This window comes from Cervus elaphus, chromosome 9 (genome assembly GCF_910594005.1).
Source record: "Cervus elaphus chromosome 9, mCerEla1.1, whole genome shotgun sequence".
In the NCBI taxonomy this organism is placed as follows: Eukaryota; Metazoa; Chordata; class Mammalia; order Artiodactyla; family Cervidae; genus Cervus; species Cervus elaphus.
In genome coordinates this window covers 94721168-94742919 of record NC_057823.1, presented here as the reverse complement: position 1 = coordinate 94742919, position 21752 = coordinate 94721168, and the positions used below count along the sequence as shown (strand labels likewise).

General features: G+C 42.7%; 1 protein-coding gene across 1 annotated transcript in view; it reads right to left on the bottom strand.

Annotated features, from left to right (window-relative positions):
* The window catches only part of RHOBTB3 (Rho related BTB domain containing 3), a 58142-nt gene that overhangs the window by 28870 nt on the left and 7520 nt on the right, over positions 1-21752 (bottom strand). Inside the window, exons 4-6 of the mRNA XM_043913636.1 lie at positions 13503-13657; positions 9436-9547; positions 6703-7068 (exon numbers count right to left, since the gene is read on the bottom strand). Coding sequence (XP_043769571.1) covers positions 6703-7068; positions 9436-9547; positions 13503-13657 — 633 coding nt within the window. The remainder of the gene's footprint in view (positions 1-6702; positions 7069-9435; positions 9548-13502; positions 13658-21752) is intronic.

Sequence of the window (21752 nt, the reverse complement as noted above, 5' to 3'; positions counted from 1 at the left end):
TCTTAGAGAGCATGATCTACTCATGTGCATTCAACTGTTCTTTTATGCATTGCAGAAAAGAGCATATCACAGAATAATTTCAAGAGCTGGAGAATACTATGCTCATTTCCACATATTCATTTATCCTGGCAGCATTTCAATAAGTGATGTGAAATTCTAAGGGCCATCTGTGGCAGGAAGAGCTCAAAGTTAAATTCTTGATGCTCTTACAAAGATTTCAATTGCTATCCATCTGAGATCCTGTGACTCAGCAATTTGCCAGCATAAAGGCTGTACAGAGTATTGTAAGAATGTTACAATTGTATGCCATTTAAGGATTACTCCTCAAGACCTGGAAACTGCTGGCCTCACTTTTCAGATTATTCCTCTTTCAGTGGTAAAGAATCCACCTGCCAATGAAGAAAACCCAAGAGACGTGGGTTTGATCCCTGGGTAGGGAAGATCCCCTGGGGAAAGAAATGGCAGCCCACTCCAGTATTCTTGCCTGGAAAATCCCATGGAGAGAGGAGCCTGGCGGGCTCCAGTTCATGGGGTCGCAAAGAGTCGGACACCACTGAACATGCACACGCAATGTCAGTGGTGGTCATGAAGTACTCAGACATTATGCAATGTTAGCAGCTATCCAAGAGGAGATTAACATATGCACTTTCACTGTGTCTGTTTGCTCAGAAATTTGAATATGAAAATGAACAGAGGCCTTCATTACAGGGGTAAAGTGTTAACCAGAGTATTAAAAGGCCTTTTCTAAATACGAAACTCAAATGTCCATGGTAGACACGATATCTACAACATTTCAAATTCCTAAAGGTTAAAAGAAAATTATAAAAAAATTTTTTTTTAATTTTAAAAAGAATGGAGACATTTTCTGTCATTTGGTTCATTTTTTTTTTTTTTTTTAAAGGAGGAGACAGGTTTAATAGGGTTTTTCAGCCCGTGTTTGCTCAGGGCAAACATTCCAGGGAACACCCTGTCACGGGTTCTACCTCTACCTCCCGGTCCAAATGACGTGAGCACAACCAGCTTCTGTCTTCCACGGTTCCCAACATGACCCGCAGCAAGGCCTGGGCTGCAAGGAGGAAACCAGTGCGAAACTGGGTCTTAAGACTTGTGCTCTGTTCAAAAGTTGTTAGATGTTTGACAACAATAAGACAAACAAACAGAAAATACACAAGCCCAGCCTCTTTAAGTTTCTGAGGAAAAAAAAAAATTAGGTTTCAAATTTTAGTTTGCTTTAATTAAAAAATATTTTTTTAAATAAGCAACCTATGCACCAGGAAAAGATCAAAGGGCAAAAACAAAACATCAGAAAACGTTTATAGACATTTGAGATCGGGAATCTGGTTGATTTTTCTTCTCAATTAATTGTATTTTGCTGAGATGGTAGTCTTTTTAAACACAGTGAACAGTATCACTTTTGCCTGAGTCTGAGGTTATACCGAGTAAATAATTAAAGAATAATTATTAGGCACCTGCTGCAGCATTTATTTTCCTTTTACCTCAACCCACATCCAGGTCTCCCTGCAGCCCCAGGTCAGTGGCCTGTGGCCAGTGTGTACCTGGCTCTACCTCTTGACTGAGTCACATGCAAACAAAGTTCAGAGCAGAAAGGTAAGAGCTAAGTGTCAGACTAGGAAGTCCAAGCCCTGAACTGGTGGGGGGTTTGCAGCTCAGCAAGCTCCCCCTGTCACCACGCACCTCTGGCTTCTAGTCACTGTTGCCAGGCTCACTTGGTTTCCACCCAACCACGAAGCATCGACTTTCCTCAACTTCAGGCAGGGGGTGCAAGAACGCATGGACAGCCCCCGCTCCAGAGAGCGCTGTGCTGTATCAGTCAGCCTGGCAGGCGTCCCACTCTGATCCCGTGCCCTCACACCAATCACTGGGCTCCTCTTCAGGGCCTCGGGGAGGAATTCCGGGCCCTCAGCCCCTGGCTGTGGCTGGTGGTCCCACTCCTTCCCAGAGCAGGTGCTGCAGCAGCCTGTGGTACAAAGCATCGGCACTGCCTGGAGACCACCGGCAGTGCAGACCCTCACGCATTCAGGGGATCAGAGCTGACAGACAGAGCGCCACCAAGAACGATGGACGGACGCTTGTTACACTGTCCAGGAGGCGGTGATCAAAACCATCCCCAAGAAGAAGAAATGCAAAAAAGGCAAAATGGCTGTCTGAGGAGGCCTTACAAAAGCTGAGAAAAGAAGAGAAGCGAAAGGCAAAGGAGAAAAGGAAAGATATATCCACCTGAATGCAGAGTTCCAAAGAACAGCAAGGAGAGATAAGAAAGCCTTCCTCAGTGATCAATGCAAAGAAATAGAGGAAAATAGTAGAATGGGAAAGACTAGAGATCTCTTCAAGAAAATTAGACATACCAAGAGAACATTCCATGCAAAGATGGGCTCAATAAAGGACAGAAATGGTATGGACCTAACAGAAGCAGAAGATATTAAGAAGAGGTGGCAAGAACACACAGAAGAAAAAATAAAAAAATAAAAAAAAAAAAAGAACACACAGAAGAACTATATAGAAAAGATCTTACCAGATAACCATGATGGTGTGATCACTCACCTACAGCCAGACATCCTGGAATGCAAAGTCAAGTGGGCCTTAGGAAACATCACTACAAACAGAGCTAGTGGAGGTGATGGAATTCCAGTTGAGCTATTTCAAATCCTAAATGATGAGGCTGTGATACTGCTGCACTCAATATGCCAGCAAATTTGGAAAACTTAGCAGTGGCCACAGGACTGGAAAAGGTCAGTTTTCATTCCAATCCCAAAGAAAGGCAATGCCTAAGAATGTTCAAACTACCACACAACTGCACTCATTGCACACGCTAGCAAAGTAATGCTCAAAATTCTCCAAGCCAGGCTTCAACAGTACATGAACCAAGAACTTCCAGATGTTCAGGCTGGATTTAGAACAGGCAGAGGTACCAGAGATCAAACTGCCAACATCTGTTGGATCATCGAAAAAGCAAGAGAGTTCCAGAAAAACATCTACTTCTGCTTCACTGACTACACTAAAGCCTTTGACTGTGTGGATTACAACAAACTGTGGAAAATTCTTAAAGAGACGGAAATACTAGACCACCTGACCTGCCTCCTGAGAAATCTCTATGCAGGTCAAGAAGAAACAGTTAGAACCAGACATGGAACAGCTGGTTCTAAACAGGGAAAGGAGTATGTCAAGGCTGTATATTGTCACCCTGCTTATTTGACTTATATGCAGAGTACATCATGCGAAATGCTGGGCTGGAGGAAGCACTAGATGGAAGCAAAACTGCAGGGAGAAATATCAATAACCTCAGATGTGCAGATGACACCACCCTTATGGCAGAAAGTGAAGAAAAATTAAAGAGCCTCTGGATGAAAGTGAAAGAGAAGAGTGAAAAACTTGGCCTAAAACTCAACATTCAAAAAACTAAGATCATGGCATCTGGTCCCAGATGGCAAATAGATGGGGAAAAAGTGGAAACAGTGACAGACTTTATTTTCTTGGGCTCCACAATCACGGTGGATGGTTACTGCAGTCATGAAATTCAGCTTGCTCCCTGGAATAAAAGCTATGACCAACCTAGCCAGCATATTAAAAAGCAGAGACATTACTTCACCGACAAAGATCCATCCAGTCAAAGCTGTGGTTTTCCTAGTAGTCACGTACAGATGTGAGAGTTGGACCATAAAGAAAGCTCAGCGCCAAAGAATTGATTCTTTTGAACTGTGGTGTTGGAGAAGGCTCTTGAGAGTCCCTTGGACAGCAAGGAGATCAAACCAGTCAACCCTAAAAGAAATCAGTTCTAAATGTTCATTGGAAGGACTGATGCTGAAGCTGAAGCTCCAATACTTTGGGCACCTGATTTGAAGAACTGACTCACTGGAAAAGACCCCAGTGCTGGGAAAAATTGAAGGCAGGAGGAGAAGGGGACCACAGAGGATGAGATAGTTGGACAGCATGATCGACTCAATGGACATGAGTTTGAGCAAGGTCCAGGAGTTGGTGATGGACAGGGAGGCCTGGTGTGCTGCAGTCCATGGGGTCGCAAAGAGTCGGACGCGACTGAGCAACTGAACTGAACTGATGCCCCACCAGGGCCCACCAAATCAGAATCTGCATATTAACAAGGTCACCAGGTGACTGGCAGGTACTTTAAGGTTTGAAGAGTACTGGTACAGGTGATAGAGAGGCTGCAAGACCAACCACCTATTTTTAGGATGTTGGCCGTCCTTAGGCTGAGCTCCAGAATAACAGTGCCTCCTGACTGCATTCCTGTCTTGCCTGCTCTTCCACCTTCCCACCATCACTAGAGAGGATCTTTCCAAAGCCCAGTCTGATCGTGCATAAAGCTCTAGAACAGCTTCTCAGGACCGCAGGAGCAGCTCCCACGGGCCCTGCCAGCCTCATCTCCTTCCAGCCATCACCTCCCACTCCATGCTCCACCCATGGAAACTACCTGTGGTTCCCAGAAAAAAAGCAGTCACCAAAGGTTACATGTGCATTAGTGCAAGTTTCTCAACATATTCATTTCTCTCAGAAAGCATTAGAGTGTGAATACATGAACGACTTATAATAGGTAGTCAACTCTGGGGAAGGGTCCTAGGGAGTGAGAACTTTCTTCTTTTCTCTCCCCCCTTTTTCCATCTGCATGTATGAATTTTGCAGTTTAAAAAAAAGTTACTCCCTAGGAGAAAAATAAGCAGGTTCTGTCACTGGACATACATTTAGTTATTTTATTGCTACCATATTAAAGAGGACAGAACTGACCTTAAAGTGTTCATGTGCTTTTGAAAGTATTTAATGGATACTGTGGGAAACACGCTGAATAATTCATGACTTCAACAGCAGACTCATTGAAAAAAAAAAAAAAACCAAACACTTCCATCATGGTTCTCTGACATATCATTAAAGACATTTTTTTTCTTTGAACGTGTAAACATTTTGGCTTTTCAAAATTAGTCCTAATTCTGAGCTGTGAGATTCTAAGTTTAAACATAAAAATCTGTTGTACTAAATGAAGTCTCTAGCTTATCTGATTTGTTCACATAATGATTCACAGCTCCTAGAGTCTACTCATTAGTTCAGCCTACCCTTACAGACAGGCTGCCATGCCGAAGGCACTGACTATGCTGGTATGCTCTGTAGGGGTGCAATAGTCCAAGCAAATATTCACTTAATGGATTTAAGATTTATACCACCACATTCAACTCCAATACATGTATTTTCAATCCACTTAAATCTGCATGCTACAACTGTATTTTTCACAACCATTAACTTCTTAACTTGCAAAACTAAACACAGCTCCAATGAGAAAAAGAAAAATCTTATCATCAATCATTTGAACGGAAGGCTATGCAAATCTCTGATGCTAAGTCATACTTTTTCTCTACTTGCAAACATTTCATCAGTCTGCAATTCTAAAGTCGAAAAACAGATTATAAATGTTTCTCCAGACACGTTCCAGAGAATTAGCAATCTTAACCTAATAATTCATCAGCACATGGTTCCAGGCAGAAAAAGAAAATTAAAGAAGAGAGAAATCTTCAGAAAATGTGTACTTAGATGCTTACTTTAAAAATCACTTTACATCCATTCTTTTCTGTTCTTAAATAGGACACTTAAATGTGAGTATCCAATTTATCTGCTAAAATGCTGTGCTCAGGTACTCAGTCGTGTCCGATTATTTGTGACCCCATGGACTGCAGCCCGCCAGGCTCCTCTGTCCATAGGGATTCTCCAGGCAAGAATACTGGAGTGGGTGGCCATGCCCTCCTCCAGCGAATCTTCCCAACCTAGGGATTGAACCCAGGACTCCTGCATTACAGGTGGATTCTTTACCAGTTGAGTTACCCAGGAAGTCACCCTGTTAAAATAACTCAAATTAAAAAGTCTGATCTTTAGAATATATGTGCTATACTGAGCTTTTAAAAGGATAAGAAGAAACGCAATTGATAAGCTGAATCTTACAAAGATAAGGGCACAGAAGTAAATAAAGTAGTTTGAAATAGTCACAAAGTTAATTAGATATCAGTCTGAACTAACTTTAGATACTGTTTCTAGATGCTAAACTGAATGCAATGATCATGGTAATTTCTCCCTTCAATTTCCTCCAAAATCTGAGTCAAATAAGAATAAGTAAGTAAAGACACTTATTTTCATATATATTTGAAGATTTTTATTTCTTTAAAGTTGAACCAATGAATTCTTGAATACTGAATATTCAAAATGAATTTTGAATATTCTTTTAAATATAACGGCTTCCCTAGTGGCTCAGACGGTAAGGAATCAATGCGGAAGACCCAGGTTCGATCCCTAGGTCAGGAAGATCCTCTGGAGAAGGGAATGGCTACCCCCTGCATTATTCTTGCCTGGAGAATTCCATGGACAGAGAAGCCTGGAGGGCTACAGTCCATGAAATCGCAAAGAGTTGGACACAACTGAGTGACTAACACTTAAATACTAACATACTCGCTCAATAGGAAAAGAGGTTATTCTTTCTACAGGCAGATGTAAAACCAAGGCAAGACTTGTAAGGAGAGAGGAAGCTTGGACCAATTCCTGTGGATAAAGCAAATATTATTTCATTTACAATCATCACCTCAGATAGTATGAAGAAGAGAAGGATAAAACCAACCAGTACACATGAAGACCACGGGCATACTTCATTTCAGAAGCGTTATGAGGCTGCACCAGAACCATCTGACAAGATACCTGAATAAATGAAGCGCAGGATGTCCGCTAAGCAAGAACAGAAGAAGGCGTCTTTCACGATGACTCGTAAGGGTGGGTTGCCCGGAGACTCCTGGCTAGCACCTGGGAACGCAGGGTCTCTGTTTATAGTGAAGAGATCCTGGGTGGTCTGGATGATGCTGGAATCCTGGATGTCGGCGGGGCTCTTCACGCTGAAGAGCAGCATGAAGACGTGGCTGACGGCGCAGAGGACGATCTTGTGGGCCTCAGCCACCGCCTCCAGGTCTGGGCCGTGAAACACCACGTCCACACACTGGCAGCAGAGCAGCAGGTTGTTCAAGTCGGCGTTATAATGCGACGCTTCAGCCTTCAGGACGGGCATTTTCTCTGTTCCAGGACAGAAAATAAGAACAAACCGCTCTTTAGGTCTACAGACCCCCGTCCCTTCAGGTTTAAACACAATAAGACAATATTTTTTTTTAACATTATTAGGTTGAACCATAGGAAGTTGCCAATATTTGGCCTTTTTGCACCCAGAAAAACAGCACCTTTTCTATAGCTTACTCTCATATAAACTAAGTATCCAGAAATGACACAGATACACAGAAATACTGTATTTACTTTTTATGGTACAAATGAAACATGTACCAATGCCATAAAGAGCGTTTCTTGCTATGTGCGCCCCCACATGAAACATTTCTCCAAATACTGGATTTTAAGTATGTTGGCTGTCATCATTCTTCACCTGATAAAAAACACAAAGAAATTTCTAAGTAAGTTCTGAAGAGTCCAACCTCACATCTAAGGTTGTTTTCCTCCCGGAATGACTGGAGACAAGAGGAATGAATTGTTAAAACTGCAGCCTCTCAAAAGCCAGGGTTCAGTCTTGGACTCGATGGTTTAAAACCATCTTGACCATTTCATTCTGATGCTAAAATTTTGTCTTTCCCTTCTAGTAAAACACTATGCCGCCCCACCACCAGCTTCTTCCTCTCGGCACACGTCAGGGAGATTGCTGGCCAGGCTCCATGATTTCCACAAGGGGATGCAACCTTCCATTCTCTAGTTTGATCACTAACAAAATTAGAGTAGCCTCCATCAATTTAGAACATCGGCCCAGAGAACCACAGCCCAGGTCCTCATCATAGACTCTAAATGTAAATGGTCTGCTAACTTTCATCTAAAGCTATGCCCAGGAAAACGTGACCTGTGAAGGTTTGTCTGAAGGATATACAATCACCCAAACCAGTACAATTCAGCCTTCTTCAGGAATAAAGATAATTCTTTATTCTAAAGCAAAACTCCAGTCTACAAACTGGACAACAAGATAAGCTGGGGGCCAGGCTCCTTCTGCCCTGTACCCTATCCATCCTCTTCTCTCCATCACCAGAGGCACCCTACAGACCCGGAGAGTCTGAGAACAGTTTATAGAAACCGTGTGCCCCAAAGCCCGGGATCAGTCTTCAGAAGTCAGCGCCAGAACAAACGTGCTTGTGTGGACCCTGAGTTACGATCAGCAGTATGCCACAGCTCTGCCATGGGAGGAGCGCACCTGCCCACCATCTCACCTGGTGGCCCCAAATGAAGACCTGCAGGTTGTAGTGCTAAACGACCTGAAGAATTTTGCCTTGTCTGAGCAACTGGTATGTTTTCTCTTCTTGGTTAACAAGAACTAAGAACTTATGCATGGTATCATTGACTTGGCTATTCACCACTCATCTTTGCATCCAGGAAGTAATTAAGGCCCCAGGGTTTGCTACATAACAGACCACCTCACCCCTTTCACCCTGCACATTACAAAGCTCAAAGCCAATTTTACAGTCTGTGTTGCCACATTTTTGGAACTGACTTCCCATACAAAATTACACTCTCTTGGCTTGTTCATGTACATTCATTCATTCACCAAATGCTTATCAAGTACAAACAATATCCATAATTACTTGATCTGAACAGAGTACTATTTTACCACTGCTATTACAAAATTATCCAATAAATTCTGGTAAGTTGATATAATTTATTTTTAATTTTTTTCTTCTAACCCTATATCATGAACATTTTCAAACAGCTAAAACGTTCAAAGAATGATACAATAAGCACACATATATCTTGCCCTTAAATTCTCTAATTATTAACACTTTCCTTCTTGGTCTTATCTCTAAATTTTCTCTCTCCCTTTCTCCTTCACTCACAAACCATTTAAAAGTAAGTTGTAATCATCAGGATACTTTAGTTCTAAATATTTTCATGTTTACTCATAACTCGTATTTATCTCCTAAGAATAAGGACTTTCTTCTACTAAACACAATACTATTATCATATGTAAGAAAATCAACAGTAATTCCATAGTATCATCTAATTTCTCATCCATAGTGAAATTTTACCCAATTGTCCCAAGAACATCTTTTAGATGTTTTTACGGAGCCCGTATCCACGCAAGGTTCATGCATCGTATCTGGTTATTTCTCACTGGCCTGTAATTTAGAGCAGCAGGCTACCAAAGACACCATTCTTACAAGAATCTGTAGGTTCAAGTTTTCAAGACAATAGTCCTCAAAATGTGATCCAGGTGCCACCTGCTTCAGAATCATCTGGAAGGCTTATTTAAAAATCAGATTCAGACTCCATCTCAGATTCACTGAAGGATGCCAGGTGAGTCCTGAACACACTCAAATGTGAGAACAATTGCCCCCAGGCTTTTGAAATGATCTACAATAAATATCAACGGAATGTTCAGACACGGGCTAATAAATGCACCTGGCTGTTCAAGCTGAGGTGGTCTAATTCCATGAAACGAGTTGCTCATCTTCCTTCTCTTCATTTTTTCACTCGTCTTCTGATTTAAGGCTTGGATCATGAAATATTCCAACTAAAACAAGAATCAAATGTTAATTAAAGCTCTGACAAAATTATGTATCTGACATGATTATTTGGACCCCAAATCACAGCTGCCAGGACCATCTACATGTATGCCTTAGCCAGTGCTTTTCAATTTTTTTTATTTTTTAAAAAAATCTATCAGGTAGAACAGTCTGTGTCTTGTCTAAACATAAACTATCATTCAAGGAAAAAACTGTACTTTCTCTTGAATAATCAAGAATGCCAAGCAGTACATCCATGTGACTATCAATAACCATCTCACGGGCAACTATAACAACTAACACTAGAAAAATTCAAACCAAGAGCAGATCTCTAGCTTTGGGTCACATATGCTCACAACAATTCCATAAGTTCACATATGCTCTACTTTTTTTCCTGAACAAATTACTTTGAAATGCAGCCATCATTTCATAAATTAAAAATCTTAACCACAGGCACTTACACAGCTCTGGGCATGTGACGCCTGGGGCAGAAGTACAAAAGGAGGTCCACATACCACCTACCTAAATATTTAAATGCTGCAAATCAAGAAAATAAACTGCTACATAAAATATGTTCTATCCTCCTGCTTTGCCTAGTATGTCATCATTTAAACTGGAAGGCCTGGTTCAGATTTAAATTCTGAGACTCCTCAGAGTTTCCTGCAGCAGAGAGAGCTGGCCCCTGACTCCTGGGACCCAAGACCACCCTTCTCCTCTCTGCCTGCCCACCTCCCACTCCCCTACCTGCGGGCGCCGGTGCATGCAGGCAGACATCCACACCTACACAACTGAGGTCCAGCCACTCTGCCCTTCCCTACTCATATCCAGCCACGCCTCGGTCACCTCTCAGGCCTCGGGGTATGCATTATCAGAGCTGTGAACCACCTTCAGGTAGATGGACCCAGGGAAGAGGCTGGAACCCACTGGGCAAACAGACTCAGCGCCAGCTGGTCAGAGGACTCGGGACGCTGGGTTTTGGAGCGTGGTCAAGGCACAGAACGCAGTGCTCTATGTTAACTATGTAGTAATAGTTACACAATCACAATAGTAAAATTGGTTTATCAGTTTTCACAGTCAATAACCAGACAAAGAATAGAAGACAATTACAATTGCACGCCATGGGGAGCATGATTAAACTATCAATATCAAATAATTACATACAACCTGGGGGGTCAAGGAGAGTGATGTGGTAAGTGGAAGTGCATACATGCACTGCTCAGCTGGTCTATGTCTTTTGGTTGATGCATTTAATCCATTTACATTTAAGCTAATTATTAATATTTATGATTCTATTACTGCTTTCTTAATTGTCCTGGATTTATTTTCTATAGGTAAGGATTTTCCTGGGCTTCCCTCGTGGCTCAGATAGTTAAGAATCCGCCTGCAACTCAGGAGACCTGGGTTTGATCCCTGGGTTGGGAAGATTCCCTGTAGGAGGGCATGGCAACCCACTCCGGTATTCTGGCCTGGAGAATCCCATGGACAGAGGAGCCTGGTGGGCCACAGTCCACGGGGTCGCAAAGAGTCGGACACGACTGAGCAACTTCACTTTCTAACCCAGCACTACAGGCTGGTCTACAGACTCCATGGTCTGGTTAATGGTGACCTCCAAGGGTGTTTACACCAAAGGGGGCCTTCCCAGACAGCTGCTGCCAGTCCCCCCACCCCCATGATGAGCCCCTGCTGGCCCACGCCTCCATAGGAGACCCTCCAACACTAGCAGGTCATTTTGGTTTAGTTTCCTGTGGAGTCACTGCTCCTTTCCTCTGAGTCTTGATTGGTGCATGCAAGGTTTTGTTTGTGCCCTCCAAGTCTGGAGTCTCCATCTCCCCCAGCCCTGTGGAAGCCTTGTAATCCAATCCCACTGGGCTTCAGGGTCAGATTCCCTGGGGATTCCCAGTCCCTTTGTTAGGTCCGTAGGCTGAGAAGCCCAACACAGGGTTCCAAACCTTCACAGCAGTTGGAGAACTTCTTTGGTATTAACTGTTCTCTGGTTTGTGGGTCACCCACCCAGCAGGTATGGGATTTGACTTCATGATGACTGTGCCCCTCCTACCATCTCGCTGCGACTTCTTCTTTGTCTCTGGACGTGGGGCATCACTTTCTGGTAGGTTCCAACGTCCACCTGTCGATGGTCGTTCAGCAGCTAGTGCTCTCATGAGAGGAGTTGACAGCATGTCCTTCTACTCTGCCATCTTGAACTGGAAGTCTCCTGCATTATTTCTAAATCAGTTTAAATATAAATAGCCACATGTGGCTAGAGGCTACCACACGGATGGTGCAGGTCAGGAGGGGAGCTACGAGCTGCAGTGGGCACCTCCCCGTGCCCTGTGGGGAGGGGTGCAACCAAAGGAGGCTTTCCAGAGCTCAAGGGCACAGGCTGCCCTTGGCCAGGTCTGAGGGTAACACTGCACTGCTCTTCCTCCCTGACTGCTAAACACAAGATATTAATAGTGAAATGCACCTTTCACTCTGACATTAACACTCCATCCATAATCTTGCAAATACCACTGTTTCTTACACTCAAGTCCCAGTTATATTTTACTATTCAAGGGTCTAAAGGAGACCATTCTGACCTTATTTTCATATTCTCATTGAGTCTTGAGTTAAGGCAAAAGGAAACCACAAAGCTTTTCTCCGGACTCTGACCACTTCTTTGATTGTCATCATGCCTCCAACACTAGGTGTTAGGAACACAGAGAAACAATGAGGGAAAAGAAGAGAATGTGGGAGCTGGGAAATGGGAAGAGTGATCCTGAAAACCTCAGGGTCAGGAACCTGGAAAGGGAACCATGAGCCCAAAGACGCCAAGCGCTCCATCTTCTCCAACAAAAAAAACCAAACTATCCTTTTCCCTTTCAGTTCAGTTAGGCACTCAGTCATGTCTGACTCTTTGCAAACCCATGGACTGCAGCACACCAGGCTCCCCTGTCCTCCAGTATCCCCCAGAGTTTGATCAAGCACATGTCCATTAAGTCAGTGATGCTATCCAACCATCTCATCCTCTGCCACCCCCCTTCTCCTCTTGCCTTCAACCTTTCCCAGCATTAGGGTCTTCTCCAATGAGTTGGCTCTTCACATCAGGTGGCCAAAGGGGTGGAGCTTCAGCATCAGTCCTTCCAATGAATATTCAGAGTTGATTTCCTTCAGGATTGATTCATTTGATTGCCTTGCAGTTCAAGGGACTCTCAAGAGTTTTCTCCAGCACCAGAGTTTGAAAGCACCAATTCTTCAGCACGCTGCCTTCTTTTGGTCCAAGTCTCACACCCATACATGACTACTGGAAAAGCCACAGCTTTGACTATACAGACCTTTGTTGACAAAGTGATGTCTCCATTTTTTAATACACTGTCTAGGTTTGTCATAGCTTTTCTTATAATAACCAAGTGAAGTGAAAATTGTTCAGTCACATCCAACTCTTTGTGACCCCATGGACTATAATCCATGGAATTCTCCAGGCCAGAATACCAGAGTGGATAGCCTTTCCCTTCTCCAGGGGATCTTCCCAACTCAGGGGTCGAATCCAGGTCTTCGCATTGCAGGTGGATTCTTTACCAGCTGAGCCACAAGGGAAGCCCAACAGTACTGGAGTGGGTAGCCTTTCCCTTCTCCAGGGGATCTTCCCGACCCAGGAATTGAACCGGGGTCTCCTGCATTGCAGGCGGATTCTTTACCAACTGAGCTATCAAGGAAGTCCACCCAAGAACCAAGCATCTTTGAATTTCGTGGCTGTAGTCACTGTCCACAGTGATTCTGGGGCCCAAGAAAACAAAGTCTGTCACTGTTTCCACTTCACGGCAAACAGAAGGGGGGAAAGTGGAAGCAGGGACAACCACCACCACCATTTCACAAGATTAAAACTATTCTTGATTTTAAAACTCAAGTTCTAATTGTGGTTCTAAGAAACAGCTGAAGAACCAACCTGACAGATGACTGATTTCCGTGACTGGGATTCCCACTTACCACTCCTCCGAAGTACTTTCCTATGTAGAAGTCATCGAGGCTGTGCAGCTCAAGGTAGGTGGCCCCCAGCTCTTTAGCGAGTTGGATCCCTTCCGTCGTACTGACGCAGCTCCCTCTGTCTGAGGTGCACAGGGGGCATGTGCAGGGTAATTCTTCTGAGAAAACGAACATGACGAACACGGGGTTTTGAAACTAAACACACACACAAAAATGTGCACAGACAACCTGGACATTAAACACCACATTAAGAGCTCACACCAGAATCACAGTTCGGGGCCACTTCATATAGCCACTATCCACTAGACTCTGAATGAAAAGTGTCAATGATAACAGCAAGGTCCCTAATATAAATAAGCTTTAAATGGAAGAACAACGAATAAGATCTAATAAAATAGATGAATTTTTAAATAAGTGAATGAATACTACCAAGGCTATTATAGTAATTAAAATGCCAGGCCTGCTTCCTTTTACACAACTTCAACCATGAAAAACAATGGGCTGGCATTTTTTGTTGTTGTTGTAACAAACTTTAAATATATTCACTAAGTTTGAATGCATCTTTTACTTAAACAGAATGCTCAATTTGACCTCAATCTCCAAAGCTGCAAAATTGTCAGTCATTGCAAATTTCATATGAAGTACATTCCTATTAATCCAGACATTTCAATGACTGAACTCTATTCAACTGCAGTGACCAAATTCAATCACTTTTCATCTTTTGCTCCAAGATCAAAAAAGTAAAAACTGAAAGCATAAAAAGTAATTACTCACAATGTGAACTGCGCCAAGAATCACAGACAGACCTATGGCTGGGAAGGTGGTAAACCAACCTGTCTGTAAGACCCTGCCTTGATAAGGCTAAACGTGTACGTTCAACTCCATATTTGCCGGCCAGCTTTGCTCTGTTTCACGCTACACTTCAGATACATCATTGTTCAAAAAGCAGCCAAGCCCATTTCCAGGAAATCACGTTGTTGTAGGCTGGCTTCCCCGGGAAACAGACTCTGACATGGAGACAGTCTGTGAGGAGGCGGCTTTCTGGGGGGTGATCTTGGAAGCAGATCTTCCCAGGGGAGCAGGAAGCTGCGCCCCGAGAGAAAGAACTTGAACTGCACTGTTGTTGCAACAGACGCTTCAGTTCCCGGGTAGGAGACTCTGGAGCTTAGACGGCCCTAGAGAGGGGTTCCCCACACAAACCTGGGTTTCTGTACCCCTAAATCAGCCAGTAAGTAGAGGAGGGCTGCCCTGTGGAGGAAGCAAAACCTCGGGCAAGCAGCTTGTATCAGCAGAGGGTAATGCCTGGAAAGGGACTCAGCTGTGACCCCCAGGGGCAAAAGACCTGGTAACTCAAAGTACAGTGGCCCTGTCAGGGCATTTAGGCTGCTCCCCCATCCCCAGAGCATACACAACAAAAGTCCAACAATGAACCATGCAGAGATGGAGCATCTATATAAATACATGGCATGCATACCAAGCATATTCAGCACCATGTGCATATGTAATACCCATGTGCACACATACACCTAAGAATTAGATAATTTCAATTCACTGAAAGCATTCTGAGCTCAGAAACCATGCATTCACATCCTCATTTTGCAGAGGAGGAAACTGAAGCTCAGAGAGGTTGTGACATGTCTAAGCCTTCTTGGGTCTTAGAGATAGAGAAACAATAATAAAACTGTTACTTGCTACACCTGATAAAGAGCCATCAAAAGATAAGATAAAAATTTAGTTTGCATAAAAATGCCATGATTTAGAAATGAAGCTTGGTTTCGCTAAAGTACACAATAAATAATAAGTCTAGTCTGAGTTTTTGCATTTATTTTTTTTCTAAGATCATATTAGCTTCAGAGCAAATAAAGTTATCATACACAAGTTAGCCTATCTTGAAAAAGAACACACTGGCATTTCACATTCTTTACAAAGCCGTCATAAACAGGGCCTTTGACTCTGAAGACAGAGATCTTCTCATGCCTACAAAGCTCTCCTTATGTTGATGGAATGGGGTGGGTAGGCAGATCATCTTATTAAACATTATTTTGGGACAAAAATAAAATCAGTACCATTTTGAGTGAAAAATTAGCAAGCAAAATGTAAAATAATTGCAAGGAAACAATCTTGGTTTGAGGGAAAAATCCAGCTAGTGTCAGGTCTAACCCAGTTGAGCGGGGTTTTCCGTCATGTGTAGCCACAAGCATCTTACTAACCTAGAAAGTGTCTCCTTATGTCCAATCATTATATCTCCTCTATGCCAGGGAAGACACTGCTTTTTGTTCACTTGCACCCAAAAGGAAAAAATGTCTAACCATTACATATTAGGTAGGAGAATCCACAGAATGCTTATGAATTAAATAAACCAACATTTAGCATTTCATCAGCAACAATCAGGAGACCCCAAATAATTTTAAATTTCAGTGCCTTCTTCAGGACTCACTCCTACTGAGCCTTCCTCAAGAGTCCTAGAACTCTGGGAATCCGTGTTACATTTCCAGTTAACGCTGTAGTCTTTTTTCTCCCCTTATATATTATCTTTCAAGGTATGATCACAAAATGTCTAATTTTTTTTCAAAGTAAACACAATGTAACTCTGGAATTAAGATGAATGGCGTCTCTTTCAAAAGAGTCGCTCTGAGAACCGATAGGCATGCTTGGAGAAGGCAACGGCAGCCCACTCCAGTACTCTTGCCTGGAAAATCCCATGGACGGAGGAACCTGGTAGGCTGCAATCCATGGGGTCACTAAGAGTCGGACATGACTGAGCGACTTCACTTTCACTTTTCACTTTCATGCACTGGAGAAGGAAATGGCAACCCACTCCAGTGTTCTTGCCTGGAGAATCCCAGGGACAGAGGAGCCTGTTGGGCCGCCATCTATGGGGTCGCACAGAGTCGGACGTGACTTAGCAGCAGCAGCAGGATGATGCTTACAATGTTGTCAGTGCTTGAGAGCATTAGACATCCCTTTAGGTATTCCAGCCTCACAATGTGTTAGGCTCTGTCAGAGCTTCAAAAAGACAAGACAGGATGCCTGCTTTCAGGAGCTTAAGGCTATGAATACACCTTTGCCAAGTTTGGAAAAAAATTTTCTACTTTAAAGACAAATTCAATATTTAATAAAAGCCAAAAATTTATTCAGAGCCAAGTACGACAAAGACACACACACAGTCAAGCTTGTCAAAACACGTATAACAAAGCAAAGAGATGAGACTGACTGTGCTTGCTGAACTTGTTCTTAAAGCAGCTGGAGAGAGGAGTTACAGAACACCCAGCACTGTTTCACTGGACTGCAAGGGATTCCAGGAGGGAGAAATACTCCAGGAAGGAGGAACTATCTGTGTCCTTGAGCTGAAGAGCCAGATTTAGCTTTGCAATTACCTTGCGATCGCATCTCACATGGTAAATTAATTTCACCCTGTTAGTGAGAATGATTTTTCACGTCTGTATACATCATTCATAACGCCGTTTATTCACATGTTGAACAAATGCTTTTTGGCCACCACCCCTCAAATAGCAGGGTAATACAGATACACAGATAACTGAACCTCATCGTCAACCGAGCCCAGGCAGACACAACTGCGGACCATTATAATAAGTACCGAAATAAAGGTGTATGAAGCCACCATAGGAACAGAGGAGAAATTAACTCTGCCTGGAGGACTGGGCAGGGGAGGCGCGGAGGGGCTTGAAGAAGAGGGAACGGTTTCCAGGCTAAGGACAAATTCAGCATGCAGACAAGACAGGAGCTGAGCAGAGGGGTACTCTATGGGGTACAACACGGTGCACGCGGAGGCCTGAGTGTGAGAAAAGGAACCCGCCACTTCCACTTTCAAGAGGACAAGCTAAGCCCACACTGCAATCTCTTCTTCCTGCCAAACCACAGAAATCATGAAATAGGGAGTGGGATGGAAGGGAAGAAGGGGGGTGGGGAGAGAAGAGAAGAAGGGAGGTGAATCTATGGCAACACTGAAAAATTAAAGGAGAGACTCTTATAGGACCATAAACTAGGGGTCCCTGAGAGGATGCAGGTAGCAATCACAGGACCCAAGAGGAACCTAGAGGCTCCGAGGACGGGGGCGCCTCACACCCTGCAGCGACATGGAAATGCTCACTGTTTCACGAAGCGGGGTGAGGAGCATCCCAAGGGCACCCGAGTGGCCTGGGGCAGGTCAGGTCCAAGATGAGCCTGCACATCCTTCTATACCAGGAGGAGGAAGGACCCAAGAATAAACCACAGTGAGCATGAAGATGCAAATGTGGGGTACCTGGAGTATCAGAAAGCATAATGAGAAGAACAGATTCTGAAACATTGAATTTAAATAACCAACCCATGAAGTTTTCACAATGATTTCAAAGAAAGATGCAGAAGCAGAGAAAAGGGAGAGCTCTACCCACAGTAGTGATAATGATAGTGAAAGCCACTCACTCGTGTTCGACTCTTTGCGACCGCGTGGACTATACAGTCCATGGAATTCTCCAGGCCAGAATACTGGAGTGTAGGTAGCCTTTCCCTTCTCCAGGGGATCTTCCCAACCCAGCGATTGACCCAGGTCTCCCACATTGTGGGCAGATTTTTTTTTTTACCAGCTGAGCCACAAGGGAAGCCCCACTCTACTTACAGTGGCGTGCCAACTAATAAATGAAGAAGGAATGATAGGAAATCACTATTTTGCAACCCCAGTGATCACAACTGAAGGGATCCTGCAAAATAATAGGTTTGGATTCTTATTAATAATGTCAGCATCATGAAAGATACCCCTCCCGCCCCCCTCCAAAAAAAACAGCTAGGAAACTGGGAACTGTTCTGAATTAAGAGACCAGGGAGACATAACTAAATGCAACACACAGTCCTTAATTTCATACTGAATTTTAAAAAAAAGAAAAAGAGCTTTAGAATACATGGAAAAATGTGAATATGGGTTATACTTTAAATAATAATGTAAACAAGTAATAGCATGTTATTTGAGTGATGATTGTACTATGCTTAATAGGAAAATGGTTCTGTTCTTAGATGAGACATCCTTAATTAATCAGGACTGAAGAAATTCCATAATATTTACAATTTACCATCAAATGGTTCAAACAAACAAAAAAAGTATATGTTTATAATTTCTGGAGCTTACTGTCCTATTTTTGTCAAGTTCTTAGGTTTGAAATTTTGCAAATAGAAAAAAAAAAGATGAAAGTTTCTAGAAGATTGAAAGAGTTGAGTATTATGATCTGACATATTCTAGGATGGTTATTCTGAGAGAATCTATTTCAGAAAAAAGCCAAGCAGGAAAAATTGACCAGAGGCTGATTAACCAGCAAGCCTAAGCTTCAAAGCCCTTCCTTATGGCTTGTTTCCAAAGTCATGGAAGAAACCTGGGCCTTGGGTTCTTTCACATGACATACACTTTTGTAAAATACGCAAAATGAGACAGTCTGACTATGCCTGGTGAAGACACCAGCCTCTTTGCAATCTAACTCACTTCACCTTGCATCAGGCAGCTTTGGAATAGCTGTGGACATTTTTAGGATGCCGCTAAAGAGGAATTTAAATTTAGGTTTAGTGAGATACTATTTGCGGTCTGTAGTCACTTCCTTGTAAGTGTTTGCGAGCTGTCTCGGTACGTGAACGGACTCCAGGAATGCTTCTTCCACCCCCAGTGCAGACTAGTCCAGCATCAGGACACAAAGAGGCAGAGCTGAGAGACAAACACAACACAAACTGTTGTGCCAACACCAAAAAAAAGCCCAATTATCATTCTTTTTGCTCTACAGAAAATCTCAGAAAGTGGCCATCATGTGAAGACTTGATCAAAGACGCTGCAGCCAAAAAAATATAAGGAAAGTTAGAGAAGTGTCAGGTTTTTAAACAAATTTTTTTTTAATGTCTGGGGTATTTGATAGTTCTTTTGGAGTTATAATTTATTTTGCTTTCTTTTCACATTCTAAGTAAAGATTCATTTGTATACATGTATGTCTGCTATTTTGTAGTTTTTTCTTTCTTACAAAGAACCTCTACAAAATTGTACAGATCTCAAATCCTACAAAATTTGGAACTGCCCGTCTAGCCCAAAAAGAAAGTCACTCTGACAGATAATTAAATCACTAGGATCTGAAATTCAGTAAAGATGATGAGTTTGAGGTTTATTTAAAATATAAATCAAAACAGCTTCCGAGTCAACTGGATGTGCAGAACAGGAAAGAAAGACTGCTTGGATGATTCTAGTGTGGGTGAACAGATAGGTTTGGCATCATTTATCAAGATTGGGGAATTCAGAATGAAATTAGAACACTTCTTAACAGTTATCTTAACACAAAGATAAACTCAAAATGGATCAAAGACCTAAATGTGAGATCAGAAACTATAAAACTCTCAGAGGAAAACATAGGCAGAACACTCGATGACATAAATCAAAGCAAGATCCTCTATGACTCACCTCCTAGAGTAATGGAAATAAAAACAAAAGTAAACAAGTGGGACCTGATTTAACCTAAAATCTTTTGCACAACAAATGAAACTATAAGCAAGGTGAAAAGACAATCCTCAGAATGGGGGAAAATAATAGCAAATGAAACAACTGACAAAAGATTAATTTCCAAAATATACAAGCAGCTCATACGACTCAATGCCAGAAAAACAAACAATCCAATCAAAACGTGGGGAAAAGACCTAAACAGACATTTCTCCAAAGAAGACATACAGATGGCTAATAAACACATGAAAAGATGCTCAACATTGCTCATTATTAGAGAAATGCAAATCACAACTACAATGAGGTATCACCTCACACCGGTCAGAACTGCCACCAACAAAGTCTACAAACAATAAATGCTGCAGAGGGTGTGGATAAAAGGGAATGCTCTTGCACTGTTGGTGGGAATGTAAATTGATATAGCCACTATGGAAGATGGTATGCAGATTCCTTAAAAAACTAGGAATAAAACCACCATATGACCCAGCAATCCCACTCCTAGGTATATACCGTGAGGAAACCAAAATTGAAAAACACACAGGTATCCCTTTGTTCACCGCAGCACTATTTACAATAGTTAGAACATGGAAGCAACCTAGATGTCCATCAACAGACGAATGGATAAAGAAGTTGTGGTATATATACACAATGGAATATTACTCAGCCATAGAAAGGAACACATCTGAGTCACTTCTGATGAGGTGGATGAAACTGGAACCTATTATACAGAGTGAAGTGAGTCAGAAAGAGAAACATAAATACCGTATTATAACACATTTATATGGAATCTAGAAAAATGGTACTGAAGAATTTACTTACAGGGCAACAATGGAGAAACAGACATAGAGGATAGATTTATGGACATGGGGAGAGGGGAGGAGAGGGTGAGATGTATGGAAAGAGTAACATGGGAACTTACACTACCCTATGTAAAATAGATAACCAATGGGAATTTGCTGTCTGGCTCAGGAAATTCAAACAGAGACTCTGTATCAACCTAGAGGCGTGGGGTGGGGAGGGAGAGGGGAGGGAGGGGACATATGTATCCCTATGGCTGATTCATGTTGAGGTTTGACAGGGAACAGAAAAATTCTGTAAAGCAATTATCCTTCAATTTAAAAAATAAATTAAAAAAAAAAAAGATTGGGGAACTCAGTAGAAAGAGGAAGGTATTTGTGGAGACATGGGTCAGGAGAGAGACTGGAGCCAGAGAAAGAGACTGGGTAATCATCGTGTTGCTGCAGGGGAAGTGAGGACAACAGATTAGCAGGTTCAGGTCAGAGGAAACAGCAAGAAGAGGTGAAGAAAAAGGATGGGACCCTGGGCAACAGCTACAGGATGTACTGACTCGGTGCACGTGTGTGAGGGAGGCTCAGGGAGCCAGGAAATAAGACAGAGAATTACAACAACCAGGAAAAGAAAAAGTAGCTTTTGCTGAGTGGAGAGAGAGATGTGTTTGAATAACTTCAAAGGGAAGATTGTTATTAAAATGCCAATTAAATTGGGCGACAGGCATGTAATTGGCAGCCCTGAGTGAAAACAAACCCAGCGTCATTGCAAAAGTCAAGTCAGACTATAGTGGACTCAAGAATGAATGGGAAGTCAGGAAGCAGACTCAGGAAGTGTGGATGACTCGTTTAAGAACTGTGACCAGCAATAAAAAGAAAGTTAGGGAAGTAGAGGGGACATGGGGTCAAAGAAGGGTCAAGCCTGCTTTATTCACGTCTACTAATGCTAAACAAACATCTACCGTGTGACCCCAAAATCCTGCTAGAAATCTACCTAAGCATCAT